Source organism: Arvicola amphibius, chromosome 4, assembly GCF_903992535.2.
Source record: "Arvicola amphibius chromosome 4, mArvAmp1.2, whole genome shotgun sequence".
In the NCBI taxonomy this organism is placed as follows: domain Eukaryota; kingdom Metazoa; phylum Chordata; class Mammalia; order Rodentia; family Cricetidae; genus Arvicola; species Arvicola amphibius.
This window is the reverse complement of record NC_052050.1, coordinates 137839133-137860824: the sequence shown is the minus strand read 5'-3', so window position 1 is coordinate 137860824 and position 21692 is coordinate 137839133. Positions and strand designations below refer to the sequence as shown.

Below are 21692 nucleotides of genomic sequence, written 5' to 3'. Positions count from 1 at the left end.
TGCGTGGGAATCAATTTGTGGAGCACTGTGAGTGAGCTCAGTGTAGTGTCTGGGTGTTGATGGATTTCCTTCAACTTTGTCTCCATCAGGAAAGATGGAGAAAGTATGTGTTCGTTTTGAAGCCCTCCTTCCAGGGCCCTGCCCTTTCTCCCTGCTCATGATTCATCATAGACTTCAGAAAGATAACAATGCAATACTTGTACCTTGTGTAAATAGCCCTGTCTTTCTGAGTGGTGTCATTTCTACATTTGATATGCCTGTATTTCTGTAGGATGTACATAGTTTAGGGGATTTTTGTTTTCTAGAAGAGTCAAACATGTCTGTTTTTATTTATTGCTTGAAAACGATCATTTATTTGAAAATAAATACATTTTCAAACGTTTCTGCTTTTGTGGACTCTTCACTGGAACACATCCTGCTGCTAGAACTTGGAAGGGGAGGAAGGACCTGGACCTCAAGTAATCATGTCTGCTTAGCACCTGTGGTGGAGCTGATGAAAGCCATGTCCTGAGGTGGGGGCTGCTTGCTAGGAGTCAGAAGAGCCAATGGCAATAGAGTCTCTCCTGCAAAGATCTACTGTAGTGAGTGTCGGAGGTGACATGGATGGACTGGAAGAGGCCACTGTTGGCATGAAAACAGCAGAGAGGGCTGTCACAGAAGAATGTGAAAGGAATTCCTGTGCAAGGAGGTCCAGGGTTGAGGTTCAAAGAATCTGGGGCAATAGGTACTGGCTTCATAGTCTATCAGGGCTATGAAAATAAGCAATGACACTAGGCTAGAGTGAACGCAAGCTAATGGCCATGTAAACACGGTGATAGAAGATGTGCTGGTCCACACTTTGAGATGGTTTCCCAGTAGCTATGGAGTCAGTCCTGGAACTTGCTCAGGCTGGCCTCAAACTCACAGGGATCCTCCTGCTCCTGCCTTCCAAGTGCTGGGATTAAAGAAAGGCGTGTGCCACCACCGCCCCGCCACATATCATTTTTGTCAGATTCCATCGGTATGGCTTTCCCAGATTGCAAACTGAATAGTAAAATACTTTGCCACCATCTCATAATTATTTAACGTTCTTGAAAACAGTCAAGTGAAACTGAGTTACTACAAGATTTTGAAAAAATTAACCTGGGCCACCCTCTAAGCTTGATGCATACGCTCACACTACCTGCTAAGGTTACTATGGTCTCACTAAATTCCTGGATGGTGCCACATTCCTGGGTCAGTAAGGAGGGAGCAGAAGTTGGAGGGCTGATTGCTTTTTTTAAAGGATCCACCTCTGCAGCACCCCGGGCTCTAGTCTGGTTGAGAACAGTGGGGTGGGTCTGTCTTAGGCAGCTATACAGACTTGCTTTCTTCTAATCCCCCCCCCCTTTTTTTTTTAGCCAATTGTGCTTTGTCTTGGCCGAGGAGAGCAGATCCAGTTTTGTAGATTAAAAAAGGCCATCAAGTAATCTCATAAGCACTAGGAAATTGTAAGGACGCTCACGGGATGCCAGAGGCCTTGAACCAGACCAGTGACTCCCTGCAATGAACACTGCGCAGGGGTAGGAGTGATTGGACAAAAGGGTGCACTACGAGACACACTGCAGCTCCTGAGGACGCTATGATGAATGAAGAAGTGTTGGAAGGATGGAGAAGCAAAGTGGGTTTTTTGTTATTTTGTTTCCAATTAATTTGGGGGTGGCATGTTGCAGGGGTGTGGGACAGATATGGAGGGACTGGGAGGTGAGTGGGATTGGGTGCACAATGTGAAATTTCCAGAGTCAATAAAGAATTATGAAAAAAAAAACCAAGATAAGAAATTGAGGCAACTGGACACATCCTCTGGATAGCAAGTGGCAGGGCCATGTTGCGACTCCATATGGCAGAGCCAGGGCTTCATCTTAATCCTGCAGTGTTTCGGCAAATCAGCCCTGACAGACTCCCTCAGGGCCCACATTTCTCACCGTTCTAATGAGGCAGAAAGCCAGGAAAGCGAAGAACAGGAACAGCCCTGGTTCCTTTGGAGCTGCACACACCACAAGACCTGAAAGCCACGACCACACAACTGACCAAACTGCTGCAAGTCCATGTGCAGTAAGAGGTATACATGCTGGAGAAACATCTTGAACAAGACCACTAAAACAGCTAACGCACCATGCTTCTGACCTTCCAGTTTATCAGCTATAGTGGTAGTTTATTGGTGGTTTTTTTTTTTTTTTTTTTTTTTTTGACACGGTTTCTCTGTAGCTTTGGAGCCTCTCCTGGACCTAGCTCTTGTAGACCAGGCTGACTTCGAACTCACAGAGATCAGCCTGCCTCTGCCTCCCGAGTGCTGGGATTAAAGGCGTGCGCCACCACCGCCCGGCTCTATTTGTATTTTTAATAAAGCTTGTCTGAAGATAAGAGTGCAGAGCTAAGCCACCAGAGGCCAAGGACTGGTGGCACACACCTTTAATCCCAGGACTCAAGGCCACCGTGGGCTACGTGAGATTGAATCTGTCTAAAAAGAGACTTCACACTAAGGTGATGCCAACACTCATAAATCACAGGCCTTTAATCCCAGCACTAGGGAGGTGGAGACAGGAGTGATATGGCTGAGCAGAAAGAGGAACATAAGGCAGGAGGAGACAGGAACTCAGTGCAGTCTGAGGTTTGGTGGAAAGCATTTGGTCTGCAATCACACCGAGGACAGGATCACAACTTGTAGAAGGTAGCTACAATTATCTAATCTTCAACCCCATCAAAGATCTGAGAAGGGAAGTAATATTACTAAAGCAACCAGGAAGCACAAACGAGAAACTTCCAAAATGTGCAACAGAAGACAGAGACAATTGACTACCTGGGCAACCACACGAAATCTTGTTAGCAATGTTGAGGCAACCAACTTTGGCTGAGGCCTGATATAACCTGACATACCATTATACAACGGCAAGGAACCTTTAGTAGAACTATCCTATCCTGTCTTGGCAAGATAAGACAGTTTTGTTTTATCCACTTATGGATATTTTGTAGCTTAGTCAGTAGTGGAGGTATGGGCTTTTCTTTGCCCAAAGGCCAGTTCTGCCAAGAAGAGGACAAACTCCCAGTGGAGTGCCTTTGGTGCTCAATGTTCTCTCGGGAGTAGAGCATTGTTGCCAGGAGTGATTGTGTCTCATAATTACAAAACTCTAGGTTAGATTAAAGGCCATGTTCTACAGCTCTTCAAAGAGGTCGAAGATTATGCTATCTATACTAAATACAACCTCTATGTGTCTAAAAAACCTGATTATCCTAAATATAAATATGACAAACATATAATTCTCAACACTTATCTAACTGACTAATAGAATAGACAACTGTGCAATAAATGAAGACAATGATTTCCAAATGTAAACAGGGTCATTACATAAATAATATCTGAGGTAGAAATGTACATTGCAATATAGTAAACAATGTCATTACATAAATAATATCAGAGGTAGAGATGTACATTGCAATATGGTATACAATGTCAATATGCGGGACGCAGCCCCGCCGCTTCCGTCTACAACAACTTTGTTTGTCTAAGCCTTGGTAGAGGTAAGAACTCTAGTGGCTTGGCTGTTTTGCTTTCTGTTCTTTTGTTTTGTTTGACTTTTCTGATCTTCAGCTTGAACCCTAATATCTGTCTCTGGGTTTTTATTATGTGTGTTACGATAAGCATTCTGCTTATCCAGAAGACTGAAACTCACCTCATAAAACCACCTATATTCTCATTTACAAAGGGAAATTCTTTTGAGTAAGTGAAGTAACTGCTGTTTTGAGCTTCTGTCATCTTTTAACTTGGTTAACAACATAGATAAAGCCACCACCACAGTACCTAAGAGGTCATGGAGTCCTTAGTGTGCCCGCACACCCCCGCCTCGTATTCCAGTTTTCCTGTGATGGAGGTCAGGATCCCTGCAGCACCGAGTCCCTGGGAATTCCTTAGACTGCACAGCCTACAATAGGGAGTTGCTTGAAGACACTGGCACCCCAAAAGCTTGGCATCTGTACCACTGTGCCACATCCCACGCTATTCCAGGACAACTATTAAACAACTCTTGCAGACACTTAACAGGGAAGTAGAGGCAAATACTGTTCACAGAACTTGCCTGGGGGTTCTGAGTTTAGTGTGGTACACCCTGGTTTTCTTCACGTTTGGCCTCTCTGTAGTCCTGACTCACAATGGTTTGCTCATACTTTGTTTTGTTTAACTCTAACTGAAACAAAACCAACACGCTCCATACCCACTGACTCAGCTGTGAAGCAGTTATAGTAACATTATAACTTTTGCTATTGCTAATAGATCTGTGTGCTCCTTTGGCGTGTGTTATGATTATAAAATTAGAGGAGCGAACCAGGCCAACGATAAAGGTTTATAAGCACTCTAAGGCAAACATGCTGGCTTCAACTTGACACACTGGGTCACAACTAACTGCAAAGCACTGTAAGCCACAGAAGTTAAAAAAGTTCCCACCGGAGCAGGAACAAAGCACTGTCTTAGAATGTGCATGGTTGTAGGTCAATCCACAGTCGACCACACCCCCTTTCAAAATTGGTGATGAAGAAAATGCTTCTCCCTATATGGGATTTGCTTTGGTTATAATTTCCTCTTTAAAAAGTAATCCAGTTTAGCAAGTGTTTTAGAAAACCTGTGTGTGAATGTATATATGTATTTACACACACACACACACACACACACACACACACACACACACACACACAATCGATTGATCTATCTATATGAATTCATGTGTGTAAATTCATGCCACGATACTGCATGTGGAGATCAGAAGCAGTGGTGGTTTGAATAAAACGGTCCCCATAAGCCCATAGGGAGTGGCACTATTAGGAGGTGTGGCCTTGTTGGAGTGGGTGTGGTGTTGGAGGAAGTGTTATGGTGGCAGGCTTTGAGGACTCAGATGCTGAAAGCCACGCCCAGTGTGGCAATCTCTTCCTGCTGCCTGTAGATCCAGATGCAGAACTCTCAGCTCCTTCATCAGCACCATGTCTGCCTGCTGCCACACTTCCCCGCCATGATAATGGACTAAACTTCTGAAACTGTAAGCCAGTCCCAGTGAAATGTTTTCCTTTTAAGCATGACCATGGTCATGGTGTCTCTTCACAGCAATAAAAACCCTAACTAAAACAGAAGTCAGCCTCAGTCCAGGAAGTGATTTATCCCCTCTCCCCACTTCTGTCAAGCCACCACATACAGCGGGCCAAGCTCTAAAAGCTGATGTGCTGAGCGGCTCAGATTCAAGGTGTTTACTTCACGTTGTACTTGCCGTGGGTGCACAGTTCTGGTCGTCTCGGCGCGCTGTGAACCTGATCTTGAACCTGATCTTCCTGTGAGACACTGACGACCCACATGTCATCTAAACATCACGTATAATCAGGGACCGGCATATAGCAGCTGACGCTTAGGCTCCCAGTGGAAGGTATTCTGAGATCCACATTATTTCTGCCATGTTACCTTCAAGTTTAACTGTGAAACAGGGAATCAAAAGGTTTTTCAGGGTTCTTTGATTAATGACAACATAGAACATGAAGAGAAACAAATGACACATAACAACCCCAACAAACAAAACCAACCCCCCCACCAAAAAAAAATTTAAAAAGCAACAAAATTTCTAGACTTTACCTACCAGGCCACAACCACACAGAGCCTGACCCCTAGTGGCTGAGGCCATGTACAAACAGCCAGCCTGGAGAAACTGCTGTGAAATTTACCATCTAGTAAGAAGTTTAGCTGTTGCTGGCTGGTGGCTGCGCACGCCTTTAATACCAGCACTTGGGAGGCAGAGGCAGGAGGATCTCTTTGAATTCACGGCCAGCCTGGTCTATAGAGTGAGTTCCAGGACAGGCTCCAAAGCTACAAAAAGAAACCCTGTCTCCAAAGAAACCAAAAGAGTTAGCCTGTCTACTTTGCTATGGACCCCACACAAACAGACTGAAGACCTGGTAACTTTCCCATTATACAAGCATTTCCACACACTCCCTCAGCACACAATTCCCATTGCTTCTTTGCAACGTTTCAATAAATTCTGCTTCTGTCTGTGCCCTTGGTAGATTCTCTAACTACCAGTTGCCTTTCATTAAACCACTCTGTGTATCTTCTAGGTTCAGGGAAACTAGAGTGCTCCTAAGAATTGATGTTTTTAAAGGACAAGCCTTCTGGTAGACAAGCCATGGAAACACCTAGCTTCAAATTTGCTACCTAAAGATCACTAGCTGTGGAGAAAGAGTACCGGCGAGAGGAGGAAAAGCTCTCTGCTTCTTGGGGACAAGATGGGTAGGTCATCCCATGCAAACCAGACTGGCCTGAAACTTATGATCCTCCTGCCTCAGCATCCTAATTGCTGGGACTGCAGGTTAGTACACCACACTCAGCTGTGTGAGATCTCAAATGTTCCCCATGGCATGTTCAAAACCTTTCTCCTTCAACCCTCCAGGCTAGAAGGGCCTGTGAACCGCTCTCCGGGTCTGATGTCGGAGACCACAGCCCTTGTTTAAAAGGTTTTTCTGAGTTTCTCCTGCTATTGCTGTGCTTCCATAGCACCCTGGGGGTTACTGCTCTGTGGTCTTTCTAGAGCTTCCATGTGGGTGTATAGGTTATAAGGAACTTCAAGCTGAGAAGAGGGGAAAGGAGAATCGTTACATGAATTTTGACAGTTTTAGGTCAGTTGTGCTGCGGATAGTCAAGCTGACATGAACAAAACAGGACGAAAGGAAACACAAGCTGAATGCTATAAACACACAGTGTATTTTAAAATGTTTTTTATTGAATATTAATCAGTTACAAGTACTGTAAGTTAGACATTAAGCCAAAGCACAATTACAGGTTAAATATAATCACAGAGATGTTTTAAATAGAAACCCACCACGTAGGCTGGTTAAGTTCCTTGATGCCTCTTTTAGAAATAAGTAGAAGGAGAGAGAGAGAGAGAGAGAGAGAGAGAGAGAGAGAGAGAGAGAGAGAGAGAGAGAGAGAGAGAGGTCTTCCATTTCAGATGAAAGCCATAAAGACCAGAGAATATACATGCTGTGAGTATCCTTTTGTGATCAAACCACTAAGGCTATTAGATTTAGAAAAACTACAAATAAAACGAAAATCTAGGCTATTCAGTCAAAAATCTGAATTTCAGATAATGAACATTTTTAAAAAATGCACAGATATGTCAAATATTGCATGAAATATACTTAAGCTAAAAAACTGCCTGAAATTCAAATCTAACTGGGCATCTTGTATTTTGTCTGACAAACCTACAGATGGACAAATGGAAAAAAGAACAAGGTGGGGTTGGAATCCTGCTGCTGGCGGGTTCCACAGAGACCAGACACAGGAGAACACTATCGACAAACTCAAGGGCCACTACACTGGTTATTCACATAGACCAACATCACAGGAAGAAAGCACAATCACGACTCCAAATGCTCTTGTCAGACCAGTCTCCACGCTGGTTTCCTAAGTTTCTGAGAGATCTTGACAATCAAAGTACCTTTTTAGTTTGTAGTATCAAAGACAAATCTTACTAGCACAAAGGATAAGCTTAGCACAAAACACTGGGAGCAGAAGCAGGTACTATACACACAGGAAGAGTTTCAGTGTTTGTAGTGAATATGTTTAGTATACAGCAAGGTTATTGTCTAAGTCTATGCTACAAGCTTCAAAAAATTTCAGTCCTTTCTTCTACTATGGCATTTTCTAGTTTTTCTTCCTGCACATTGGGAGGGGTTCAGTGACACCACGTTACCAAATTTGAGCTAACAAGGGGCATCCAGGGTCACCTGAAGGGTAGACAAAGGAATAATTATGGAAGATGAGAAATGGAGGGTCACATGCAATTATCTCTATGGTGTGAGTTTTCTGGATTTTGCAGAGCCCTGGCAGAAGTGTAGAACTGTCCACATCATGATCATACTGGATCTTACAGAGAATATAAAATCTTCACCTCCTACAGGTTTTGAATTTAATGTATCATAGTTTATACTTTAAAATGACTAAGACCCAACTTCCATACTACTCCAGCTCCACATAGGATCACATACTACGAATCCCCCACACAAGTACACAGCTTTAAATCCTTCCAGTCTCCTTTCAAACCGGAAGACCTGGAGGCTGAGGAACTGGATGTTCCATGAGCCCCGCTGTGTGTGACGTACTGCATACAACATATGCTCCATAACACACACTTCCCAGGCAGGGTATAGAGACATGGCCACTCACCGACACTGGTCGAGTACTAAGAAATGATTCGTGTTTTACTGCTAGACGAGAAAAGGGTAAAAAGTTTCTGCCATGAATAAAGCCTTCTTAACAAGAAACACTCAACTGTCTGTTACCTGCAGAATGTGTAAGTTGGCTGAAGATGCTTCACACTTTTTAGGGCGGTCTTCAAAAAAATTTTTTTATATGCTAGATGTAGCTAGCAATACTTTAAATATTACTTTCACAATTACTCTCATTTCTTTGTCATTGCTTTGACACCAAACACCAGTCTTTAATTTCTGATACATGAAAACCTATTTTAACATAGTTTTTAAATATCTGCTGAATGGCTCTAAAGTCTGTAGCTCTATGCAACAGAAAACATAGTAAGAAGGCTGTCTCACAAACAAGATCTGGGTACATGGGCTGGGGGACAGGACAGGGAAGAGATGGGCTTAAAAATACACACCATTTTTGTTCACAAGACCATTAATAGAAACCCAAACAGCGAATGTTTAAAGGGGAGCGGGAACAATGTCTTTACCTCTCCTGCAACTGGGCATATACTGAAATAGAGGAAAACCTAGACAATTTACTGCACTCTAATGCTGCTTGCTACCATTAACCAAAATATTACTGTTTGTAATAAAGATGTTAATGTATGCTTATTAGTTTGCCATATTCAAGTACTTCTATGTAGTCCAAGTGCACATTGCTATTGTGACGGCAAAGAGAAATGAGTCGAGTCTAGTCAGTAACATGCTCAGAGGAGCCCGGGCTGCTTCCTTGAGACGCTAGTGTTGTTAGCGTCTTCCACTGTGTGGAGCTCTAACTGCTAAGAAGGGAAAGGCTGTACTGTTATTATTTTGTATAGAATGAAAACACTGGATTCCGTGCTGCTCTTTGTTAGCACATTGGTAGAAAGTGGATGAGGACTAAACCCAGTTCTGGTCTTGATATGAAAATTACAGATACCTGGATTCCTTCTGTAAGGCCCAGGATGAAGAAAGGAAGAAGGTGAATGGGGCTAAACACAGGAGTTACTTCTGATACTAGATTAGCAATCTGGGGAGGAGCAAGAGTAAAGTACGAGCCTTAATTTATGCCTGAGTTAAGTGTCTAGCTGGCCAGACCCAGTAAACTGGGACCATGAGGGCTCTAGAAAAACCCTTGGAAAGTGAGGCTCATAGAGAAACTTGACTTCTCTCTGTAGTTCCGATGGAAACTTGCCGGTGGTTCTAACTAGTGCACATACAGAAACTAACTGGATTTCAGTCGCATGCCATGCTTTTATATTCCAGAGGGCTTTTCATATTGCTATATAAGGAAAGTCCAAATAATCAACTTTTGCCAACTTGAACACACTCATGATGCCTCTGGTTTTCAAGTTCTGAAAATATCTATTAGCTCTGCTGTCCCACTCTTTTTAAACAGGTCATATATGTGCATTCTGTCATATGTGAGTCACACTGAGATGATGAGCACTGCAAGTCTTCTTTACAGAGTGCCTTTCCTTGGCACCGAGGACATCAGGCACGCAGCACAGGTGGTTAGCCAACCACAGCTACCTCCTCAAGGTAAGGTCCACGTCAACCTCACCCGTCCGATGGAGATGACACGATACACAGCCTCAGTCAGACAGTGGTTCATCTTTTAATGAAGGGTAAAGCTTTCCATGAATCTCTATACCACCTAACTCCTTTACTTAACTAAAATCACAGCTGCGCTTAGTGTTCTAAACTAGTCAGGAGGGGGCGAATAACATACACATTATAGCTACTACTACTATACAGATGGCAATTTCTTCAGCCTTTGTTAAAACAGTGAGAGAAAAGCAAGGAGAAAGCTCTCTGAACCAACATCAACTTTTGAAGCTTATATGGAACCCTAGTTGCTATTAAACACACAGCCAAAGACACAATCACCCAGCTCAGGCCATAGAACTTCAATAAAAGTAAAAACTGAGGCTAATTCTTAATTTTGAGGAACCCATGCAAGATATAACTATAAAGTTTACCCTAGACTGGATGTCTAGTTCTAGCATTGGGTTCAAGCTAACAAAAATTAAATAAATAAAATGAAAAAGAGAAATGTGTATTTTGAGAGCCAGGGAAATGAAGGTGGTCACAGCTTAATATGTTTACATTAAAAAAGTAAAAAAAAAAAAAAACAAACCTAGTTTTTCAGGACTTCCAACTGAAATGGTTAAGTGTGTCACACTGTCTTCCCTCTATGTTTATATGACTTTCGCTCCAAAGCTGAGTAGACAGATGCAGTATGAACCTAAACAGAGTAACGCGTTCAGTTCAGTGCTCAGTTAAGGCCCACGAGGGCATCCGCAGGAAGTATGTTCTGCTCAATGTCGCACACACCTGGCGGATGCCATCAGAACAAGCAGGTACTTTCACAAAGAGACATTTCTCTATCGGGGCATTTAAAAAAATAAGTCAAAGAGCCTTTGGTTTCAATTTTTGTTTTTCTTGTATAAATATATTAAGAACTTTAAGGAAATGGTTCAAAAATTGAGATAAAGGGATCTTTATAAGCCATTTGAAACTACTCAAAATAAAGGCTGAACGTGGAGGAAACAAGCCTTGCGTTTGTGCACATTTCTTCCTTCGGGTCTGAGTCCTGGCTTTCTAAACTAAAGAGGAGAGTAGAATGCTGGGGACCTAACGGAGCTCCTGACTTTGGAAGCAAAGGGCAATGCTGGGTGACATAAAGGGGTGACAATTCTGGTGGTTCAGATTAAGTGAAGTTTTTATTGAGACATCCCTGGGTTTGCCTGGCTGCAGCCACAAAGCACTGTGTTCCACTTATCCCCCACCCCTTCTTAATGGGTTCCTCCCTCTCAACCTGCTAGTCATTCGCCAGGGAGAGAAGTCATAGCCGCCTCCCTTAGACCTCTCCCTGGCAATGAATGCTCTTTTGGCATTTGTAGCATGGTCCTGTGAGCCCTGCAGACTGCAAAGAGCACACAGAGGTTTTTGCACCCTTCCTTTTCGGATAGTTCAGTTTATAAAAGGAAACTAAACCTTGATGCTCCTCTTTAATGCTCACAAGAAGCGGAGATACAAAATCTAACAAGAGAAGTGGAAGCAGTATCTTGCTCGGTCAGAAGCTCTGATTGCATTGCTAATGATTTTAGTCAATGTGATTCTGCAAAATGTCCCAGGAAGACTCTGGTTCATTTTCAAAGTAACGACAACAACAAACAAGAAGCATCAACCATGTATGTTTTGCAAAACTAAAAATGAGCCCGTCACGTGTCTATCTGCTATACATGTGCCAAACACAATAAAGAAAATGTAGTGTGTGAATATTCCCTTTTCCCATTTCTGCGTCTCAAGCAAAGCATCTTGCTTTAGAAATGGTTAACCGTAGGAAAAGGAGCCCGACGAGACACGATCAGGGCCGCCCAGTAAACATCTCCTCAAAGGGAAGAGGCAGGTGAGGGTGCTCAGCCACTCACTGTACCATCACTCGAGCAACGCGTTATAAAAGACAAACAGCACATTTCTTGGCTGTTGGGTTAGAGAATATTGTTTTTGTTGTTGTTGTTGGAAGCAATCCACTGTAATCCAGTCGTAGGTTTGACTCACTCTGGCCTTCACCAGGGCAGTCACTAGGTCTTCTGCTCTGCAGCTGTTGCGGTCTGTGAAGGGGCTTCCGGCTTCATGATCTGGTAGGTGATAAGATATTCTGGATACGCCTAAAAAGGCCAAGAAGGCAAACAACTCATCATCCCCTTGAAGGTGCAGCAGTGGAGCCTTACTTACTCAGAGGTCGAGCTGCATAAACACATATAAATCCACCATCTATAAAATTATTTGTATAGTATTTCTACTTATACTATTTTCTTCTCTATTTTACATAAGGCAGCACCCCCCCCCCCAAACAAAAAAAAAAAAAAAAAAAACAAAAAAACCAGGGTTTCTCTGTAGCTTTGGAGCCTGTCCTGGAACTAGCTCTTGTAGACCAGGCTGGCCTCGAACTCACAGAGATCAGCCTGCCTCTGCCTCCCAAGTGCTGGGATTAACAGTGTGCGCCATCACAGCCCAGCCATATGCCAGCATTGTACATATCATTTCAGTAAAATGGACAAAACCTTGGTAGCAATCACTAACCAGAGAACGTCTCTCTATATCTGATGTAGGTATGAGGTAAAGCACACAGATTACTCTTCTCCCCACCCCACGTGTGGGTAAGTGAATCCAGGGCCTGGACATGGGGGCAAGGGGTGCACCAGAGCCACACACCAGCCTCTCCTGATATTTACGTCTAATCATGTCATAATCAAAGCCAATTTCCCTTTCAGGTATACACTAATTTCAGTATATCTTTCAACCCTTAAAAAAATCCCATCCACAATATCCTCCAACTAAAACAGCCGTGTGTTCTTGAAAATGTTAGACATTAAGAATTAAATATAGTTGAATAACTAGGGAGAACAAAGAGACCAGGAGAGGAAAACTTCCTAAACTCAGGGAAAACTGTTCATGGAAAACGATGCAATTGGCAGATACTGCAGTTAACGTGACCCCTGTGGAGAAGCCCACCTGTTACAGAAGACAGGCATTCTCCAAGGAAAACATTACGTGCATCTTATTTCATCAAGGCCCTTCCACGTTTCCCTCAGCAGATTTGTTCCATCACTGTAGCAAACCCTTTAGGAGGAGGTTCTAAGCAGTTACCAAGTTTAGTGTTTCACTTTTAAAATAGAGTCTCTTGGACGCCTCCCCATCTGCTCTCCAGGCTATGGTGCCCCATCTCAGCCACCTGCCCCTAATGAGTGACGTACACCGTGATCATTTGGTCAAGGCACTTCCCTTTTTCCTCAGTGGTGATTACTGCCTCTGGCCCTTGTAGCTTTGCAACAAAAGCATGCAAATATTCCTCTAAATTCAGTGTCCATTCTTGCTTGAGCTAACCATGATGGTTTGCAGGTGTGAACTTTTCTCACTCCAGCACTCCTCCCACTTCTATTTATGGTATTCTACCGTGAGCCAAGAAATTCCTTTTCTCACTCACTCAGCAGTAAAGAGTAACAAACACATATTTACCTCCCTCCCAATTCAGTACTGTATGTATTTTCGTATGCAAATTTTTGGCCAGAGGAAACTCCTTCAATGGCTTTTAGGTCCCTGTGCTATGCCTCTACATTTTCATTTCTGAACACCTCATTACTTTCTGGTATAACAAGCTATTTGAAGTTATACCTACTCTGTTCCAACCCTGGTTCCTTCTAGCCAGGAATGGTTTGAAGGATTAGGCTCTAGCTTTTCATTGCTATTGTGGTATCTTTGCTTTCAATAGAGTTAAAAAATTATATGTACATATATACTTATATCTATACATAGACCTAAACATACATATATGCACAAACATCTATATGTCTATTGATATATTTGTTAGAGACCACAAATTCCTATTAAGTAATTAAAGCAACTTCATACATTCATGTTTTTAACCTTTCTCTTATCCCATATGATATGTCCTTCTTCTATAGTAAGTACCATAGTTCCCAAAAATTAATGCACCTATGCATTTACTCTCTTGCTCAACCCTGTAATATACCTAACAGAGTTTTGTTATTTTATCTGTACTACCACAATAAACAAACTTAGTAAAAAAGAGTTCAAGAGTTCTTTACAATTCTTCCCCAACTACACACACTACTCTGCTCAAGATAGCACATAGAAAAAATATTTTAATACATTACCTTTATGTAGTTACTTTCTTATTTTTTCTTTTACTTCAGGCTATTAATGGTTTTTAATTAAGGCTAGAAAACTGACTTTTGCATTCAGACAAATTGGGTGACATTTAGTGCTGGCAGTTAAGGGCTGGTTTGAAACTCTAGAAAGTTTATTTATGTATCCATTTCTCTGTATGTACATTTCCACTATTTTTTTTTTCTAGTTTCATTTTGGAGCCTCATGAGGGTGGCAGAATTAAATACACTGTAGCTTTCTGAGTCTCAAGGCTGTAGGGCTATGATCAGAATAATACGGAAAGTTCCTGCCTATATCAAGCAGATTCGTTCAAAGGCATGCTGTGCCTATAATGACTGTAGATGTTGTCTGAAATATGGCTTCTTCTTTTTAAGGATGGTTTAGTGACATGCTCGTGCTGATTTGACCAGAAACATACCTGTTCTCCTCTGTAGATGACATATTCAGCATACGCCAGCCCATTGACACTTGGTCTACCGATAACTGAATGATGTCCTGGAGGAGCGTGAGCCATTTTCATGGTGCTGAATTGCAAAAAGGATTTCCCAAGGGTCACTCTACAGAAAAGCATTTGTCTAAAGAAAACACAAAACAATACTTAAAATGTAACTGTTATGATGGAGGAGAGTTATCTGTCTATGTTACTTTCATTGGTTAATTAATAAAGAAAACTGCCTTGGCCCTTTAAGAGACAGAAAATTAGGTAGGCGGAGTAGACAGAACAGAATTGTGGGAACAAGGAAGCAGAGTTGGGGAGATGCTTCAGGCATTCGCCATAGTGAGTCGCCATGATTCTCCTCTCCGAGATGGACGCAGGTAAAGATCTCTCCTGGTAAGCCACACCTCGTGGTGCTACAAGGATTACTAAATATGGGTTAAAGGAAGATGTGAGAATTAACCAATAAGAGGCTACAGATAATGGGCCAGGCAGTGTTAAAAGAATACAGTTTCCGTGTAATTATTTTGGGTAAAGCTAGCCGGGTGGCGGGACACACAGCCCCGCTGCTCCTTTTACACTGTTAGGTTTATTAGTGTTTTTTAAAAAGAAAAATCTACACAATGCAACCTAATTTAAATGCTATTCTCAAGTTTGTGTGTAGCAATGGGATAAAATTTGGTATACCAAATTACTATCTAACAATTATCAGGCTCAATATCAATTGTTAGACCAACAGTTTAAGGCAGTGTTGAAGTAGCATAGGAATCTAGCATAGGACACACACACACACACACACACACACACACACACACACACACGAACTAACACACAAAGGTGTATACTTTTTTTTTTGTTTCTGGAAACGGGTCTTCCTTGCCATTCTGAAACTGTAGAACAGGCTGGCCTCGAACTCAGTTATTTATGAGCACAGGAGAGGAAAGGTGAGAAAGAGTGGAGGAACTGAGAGACTTGTGCAGCAAGAATCTTATTAGAATCAGCTGGGTAATGGTGGCACATGCCTTTAATCTCAGCACTCGGACCTCTGTGAATTCGAGGCCAGCCTGGTATACTATAGTTAGTTCTATACAGACCTTAAAGCTACAGAGAAACCCTGTCTTAAAAAAAAAAAAAAAACTTATTAGAATATATAGAGCCCTTTATATAGGAACGGGGAAATCAGGGCTGGGCCAAGTGCAAACGGATACGCTAGAGGAAGCTGAGTTTGCACATGAATGCACAGAAAGAAAGGAATCAGATGGGAACAGTACCTGAGATTAATATTACTGTGTGGTATGTGTGTATGTGTGTTAGCATGTGGCATGTCCCACCACGACCACCACACCGCATGCTGGTCTTTGCCTACTACTGGTAGAGTTTTTTTTTTTTTTTTTTTTTTTTTTAATTATTTTTAAACGTTTCTGCCTCTGTGTAATGAGGCTGGCCGGCCTCAGAGCTCCTGAGGAGTCCGGAGACGTGTCGGGCTTACAAACACTCTTGCTATGCAGATGGATTTTACATTGACTATGGGGATTCAAACCTAGGTCATCACGCTTGCCTGGCAGATGCTTTCACCTCTTGCGCCATCTCCCCAGACAAGATTAGGCTTGACTCATTATGGGCAAACAGTAAAAACTGGGATGATAGACATCGTAATAAAAAAAGTGAAACGTGAACAAAAATACGTAGTTTAGCTGGGCAGTGGTGACACATGCTTTTAATCCCAGCACTTGGGAGGCACTGGTAAATTTCTGTGAGTTTGAGGCCAGCCTGGTCTACAGAATAAGTTCCAGGACAGTCACGGCTATACAAAGAAATCCTGCCTTGAAAAACCAAAAATCAACTAGCTTAAATACATGACTGAAAAATCTAATATTGAAATTGAGGCAGGTGTTAAATATTGTACAGGATAAGAAAAACTGGTTGACTGGAAATTATAAGCTATAGCCACTGGTTTAAAACTAGCTGGCACCTGGTTTTATAAATATAATCTTACTAGACTAAAGCCATGCACTGATTTACACAACTGCTTCTGCACTCAAGGGAAGGGATAAATCTTTGACAAGGATACACACAAAGCTCAAGATAATTATTGCCCAACCCTTTAAAGAAAGTCAACCCTTAAACACTACACATTTAACTAAGTAATACAATTAGTCCCACTGTTAAATATAACTACTGTGTAATAATGGAGTATGATCTCTGTGTTATGACTGAGTTCTGTCTCGCTGGTTTTTCAGATGGATGCCACTGGTAACCGTTTGGGATAAAGGCTTGGTTACCACTTGTATTTTCTTGTAGGTCTTAAAGGAAAAAAAGGTCTCCTTCTATATTAGGATGACACATTATTTAAAGTTTTATTTTATATTATATGAGTGTTTTGCCTACGTGTGTGTTTGTACACCATGTATATGCCTGGTACCCACAAAAGCCAAGAGAGTGTCAGATCCCCTGGAACTTGAAACTGGAGTTACAGATGGATGTGTGCTACCATGAGAGTTCTAGAACTCGGGCTCTCTGCAAGAGCAACAAGTGCTCTTCACTGCAGAGCCACCTCTCCAGGCCCCAAAGAGGCTTTCTCAGCTCCATCTTTAACATCATGGCACAGTGTCCTGTCAGCAGCTCTGGGCATTCTCAATGTTACATGACACGATACTTGACTAGACAGGCCTCGGCCTCCTGTTTTCTGCTTCCAGGAATAGACCTAGTCTGCTGGACCGACCTACTCAGAGAACGAAGATACAAGTGAGTAGGTGCTGGAGCCGGCTTGGTTCATATTTGTGGTATTATGTAGACGCAACAGCTAAGAAACAGAGGGGTGAGCACCTGGAGGCAAATGTTGGCAAACATGAGATGGGAGCCAGCAGAGAAAACCCATTTCTTTTCTCCACTCAAACATCATTGTTCTGAGACACAGCAGTTTTGGCAGTTCCTCGGAGGGCATCTCATGGGCTGTGGAATGAACTGCACTTGTTAATGGAGCTGTGACCAGCTTGCTCCCCATGCTCATCACTGTGTGCGCTCTGCCTTCTTCCTGCTTCCTGGGGACTACCCTTGCCAATCAAGTGCAAGCTGCATGCTTTTGTTCAGGCTCCATTTTCTAAGAGATCCTGGCTAGGACATAAACTTGTCTGTCTAATTTTACTGAGTGCCCATTACTCCTCAGTTAGGTTCACTTTAGTGTTCATTTTAGGTCCTGCCTCCACGGGAGGTATGTTTTGAGATATCATTGATCCTTAGGAATTTCTCTGTTTTTAATTACAGTGCTGCTTTTAATGGAAAAAAGTTTCCTTTTGAGGATATGGTATCCATCTTAGAGTTGCAGATGACTAGTTTAAAAAATAATGCAACTGCAGATAAGTTTAAGGGCATTAGTTATAAGGAATTTCAAGTTTACGTTTTAAGGTATTAACTGAATCGTAAGATACCATATTCACATAACTTTCTAAAAACATACATTGAGTAGTTTAAAAAGTAGCATATGGCACTGTAAACTGAGACAAAGTCCATGCTGGGGAGAGCTGGGGGAAATCTACTATTGATGTTTTGTAAAATGGACATGATCTAAAGTTGCCACCTAATGTGTATACCTGTCTATTAGTACTACTCTCCACACTAGGGAAGCCTTTTGAGGAGGCAGCTATCAGTGCAGATTTACAGCTGGTCAGATGCTGAGAGCTCAGCCCTACAGAGGACAGGGAACATCGTGGAGGGGATGGAAGCGATGGAAGAGCAGGATAGCGAGGAGCTGTGAGATGCTGCCTTAGGACAGGATCTGGTCACTGCACTCGTGAGGTCACAGCAGCTATGGTCATCATCCATGCTGGATCAAGCCAGTTGATATTCCAGCACAGACTGGAGCATGAGGCTGGATACCTAGCTGAGGAGCTATAGGCAACTGAGGGCTTCTGGGAGAGGAAGTTTATTTTTCTTTGTGGGTGTGGCTATGGTGGGTGACCCAGCTTCATTCATGCACACTCCAGTAGCTCAATCAGACTGAGAGAATGATCAAAACTCATAAAGACATGAAGGCCAGTGGGGAAAGGAAGGTGGTGTCTGGGGCACGTGCAAGGGGTAGTTGGGGTATGATCAGGATACAATGTATGAAATTGCCAAGGAATAAATAATCAAAAACAAATGTAATAAATCCTAATCTTTTTACTGTTTTCTATTGGTGAGGAAAGAAAAACTGCTTTTTCACTCACTTAAATGTAATTTTCTCCAACTTCTGAATTATAAAATCCTATTTTAAAAAGCTGATAATCAGCTGGGCAGTGGTGGCACATACCTTTAACCCCAGAGCTTGGGAGGCAGAGGCATACAGACCTCTGAGTTTGAGGCCTGTCTGATCTACAGAGTGAGTTTCAGGACAGCCAGGGCTACACCGAGAAACAACAACAACAAACCAAAATTCCCAAACCAAACAAACAAACAAAAAAATCTCAAACAACAACAACAGCAACAACGACAAAGCTGACATTCATTTGCTTGCTATTAATTCCAAAGCTGATGTTTTGAAGCTGGACTTTCCAAGGGGAATTATTATTAAACTGACTAAAAACAAGCCACATCACCAGAAACAGCAGAAATGTAGCCTTGAGTCTCATGACCTGAGCTTCTATGTTCAGACGTGACAATGGCTTTCGTCCTATGGTATTCCTTCTTAGTGTTTCTAGTAAAGATGCTAAGTAAGGACTGAAATGCAGCTTCATACCAGCTGCACCGAGCCTGTGGGTTTGGTTCGCACCACTGGTACCAGCACTTCAGTCACTGCTCTAGAGCAAAGGCTGACCAGCAAGTTCAACAGAAGCTGCTACACTCAGTTAGCAGAGGGTGGCAACCATTCCACTTGCTGCAGGACACTCACCTGTGGCATATATAACATGACCGGTCTTTGTGTGTGGGACAGCCTGTGCCTCCTCCAATCCCATAAACATACTGGTTGCTTTTTGAGGAGTTTTCAGCAAAGTAAATTCCAGCTCCAAACATCCCTCCAATATATGCATGCCGCTCATCAAACCCTTTATGAATAATTGCATTAATGAAAGGAGAACCTAAAATATAAAGGTAGAAAAATTAGTTTACACTATTTTCACCAAATACACTAATACTAAAGAAGAAAAAGAAAACCCAGGTGGGCTCAAGTTGGAATTTGAGTTCAGAAGTTCAGAAAGCCATTCACATTGCACATACTTGGGACTGTGCCAACATACAAATCATTAGAAAACTAGGAATTATTTCATCCCAATAAATGCAAACACGTTACTAATCCCATGGGCTTTCCCGTCCCTCACCCCCGAAGTTCAGGCACTCACCATGGAACAGCATGCGTTCGTTGTGATGGTTGTGATTCTCCTCAGACACCTCTTTCTGTCTGTGACAGAACCGCTCCCTCAGCTTTTTGTTCACAACTTTCTGAATCTTCAGGAAGGAAGGAAAAAGTTGTTACTAGTTAAAGGTAAATATATAACTATCTGATTTAAAATGACAATTAGTTTTCCCTTTGGTGGTGTCAATTTTGTTTTGTTTGACACATTATCTAAAAGTCACAGTGTCAGTGGAATTCAGTTAACAGGCAAGCTTTCCGTGATACAACTTTTACAGTTCTTGTTACTTAGCATTCCATTGCTGTTTTGTATGTACTCATGTGCAGGAAAGTGAGTGCCCGTGAGTGTGAAGCCAGAAACCAACAATGAGAATTTTGCTCTCTCATCTCCACCTTATTTTTGAGGCAGGCCCCTCACTGACCCTGAAGTTTCCTGTTGGCTAGACTAGCTGTGAGAGAGCTTTCGGGATCCTCCTATCTCCGGCTCCTGCACACCACCATGCCTGGTCTTCACATGCACGTTGGGGATTCTAACTCGGCTCCCTTGCGTTTGTGTGGATATAGCTCACACTATATCCTCCAAGCCATTTCCTCGCTGCCTCTGTATTAAACAACCAACCAACAACAAAACCTTTTATGGTTTATATACACCAGGATAATCCCTGTAAATCTATTAAGAGATGATTAAACCAGTTCTCAACAGACGCAACTTACCTTCACTCCAGCCTCTGAAAAGCAGGCAACGGCCACACAGCTTTTTCTGTGACTTGAGAGACATGCATTCTGATCTTATGGATGGCAAGTAGACAGACAGTCTAGGCTTTACTAAATGCTACTTTCAAATGATTTAAAGCAAAAAGCCACTGCTACTGAGGATCTGAGGATGCACAGGACGTCTGTGATGGCGGGACATCTGTGGCACTGACACCAGTTGCCGTGTGACCGCCCTTCTGTTTGGAGCTTTGATGTTCTCAGGGTGTCTCAATTTTTGGCCCAGTTTGGTTTTGAGGGTTAGAGGTTGCAGTGAAGAGAACAATAGGTGATTTCAGGATAACAGATGATTAGTTTTGACAATTTGAATTTTTTCTTACAATTCTTTTCATTGTCTACATTATATTTGTGTTAGCTTTGTAATCCAATTTTCACCATAAAAACTTTACAAACTGGGCTGGAGAGGTGGCTCAGTGGTTAAGAGCATTGCTTGCTCTTCCAAAGGTCCTAAGTTCAATTCCCAGCAACCACATGGTGGCTCACAACCATCTGTAATGAGGTCTGCTGCCCTCTTCTGGCCTGCAGTCATACAAGCAGACAGAATATTGTATACATAATAAATAAATAAATAAATATTTAAAAAAACCCAAAACTTTACAAACTTACCCGAATGACATTGTATCTGTTGAAGATGCCACCAGCATTTCCACCATCTCTGTGTTCTCGGATGGTACTCTGCATCTGCAGAACAAAGGGAAATAATAACTTCACGAGAGCCAACACTGTGCATTCCTTCTGCTACCTCCAGAATATTCCGGTTCTCCCAGCTGTCTCCCTGATGAGTCTGAATCCCATAAACCGGGGCTCACTATACGCTGATCAACAAATTTAATGAGTGTTTGTGTCAGGAAATGGTCATGAGTACTAATGTAAGCATTTTCTGATAAAAGTTTTGGAAGAATTTTTTGAAACACAATAGGGAAACTGAAAAAAAAATCACTTTAAATAATGTATGATTACTATTTAGTTACTGAGAATGAAAAGAAACTGAATAAGTAAAACTAATAGTCAACTGAAACCACATTAGATTAAATGCTAAAAATAAATATTTTTAAAAAATTATTTCATTTTTCTCTCAATTATCTTTGGGATCTTGATATATCAATTCAGGCAAGAGAAGCTGAGTGCTTTTCACAATTAGATGGGTAACCTTCTCCTGAACTGCTAATACCTTCATTATGAAATTGAAAATTATTATGGAAAAGAAGGTGTTTTAAAGATTTCAGTGAGACC

At 42.1% G+C, this 21692-nt stretch overlaps 1 protein-coding gene across 1 annotated transcript in view; it reads right to left on the bottom strand.

Moving 5' to 3' along the window:
• Window positions 1-6744: 6744 nt before the first annotated feature.
• Window positions 6745-21692, bottom strand: part of Tnks (tankyrase) — a 151025-nt gene continuing 136077 nt past the window's right edge. The window contains exons 23-27 of the mRNA XM_038326814.2: window positions 21066-21140; window positions 19678-19783; window positions 19230-19416; window positions 14345-14501; window positions 6745-11903 (exon numbers count right to left, since the gene is read on the bottom strand). Coding sequence (XP_038182742.1) covers window positions 11817-11903; window positions 14345-14501; window positions 19230-19416; window positions 19678-19783; window positions 21066-21140 — 612 coding nt within the window. The 3' untranslated portion in view covers window positions 6745-11816. The remainder of the gene's footprint in view (window positions 11904-14344; window positions 14502-19229; window positions 19417-19677; window positions 19784-21065; window positions 21141-21692) is intronic.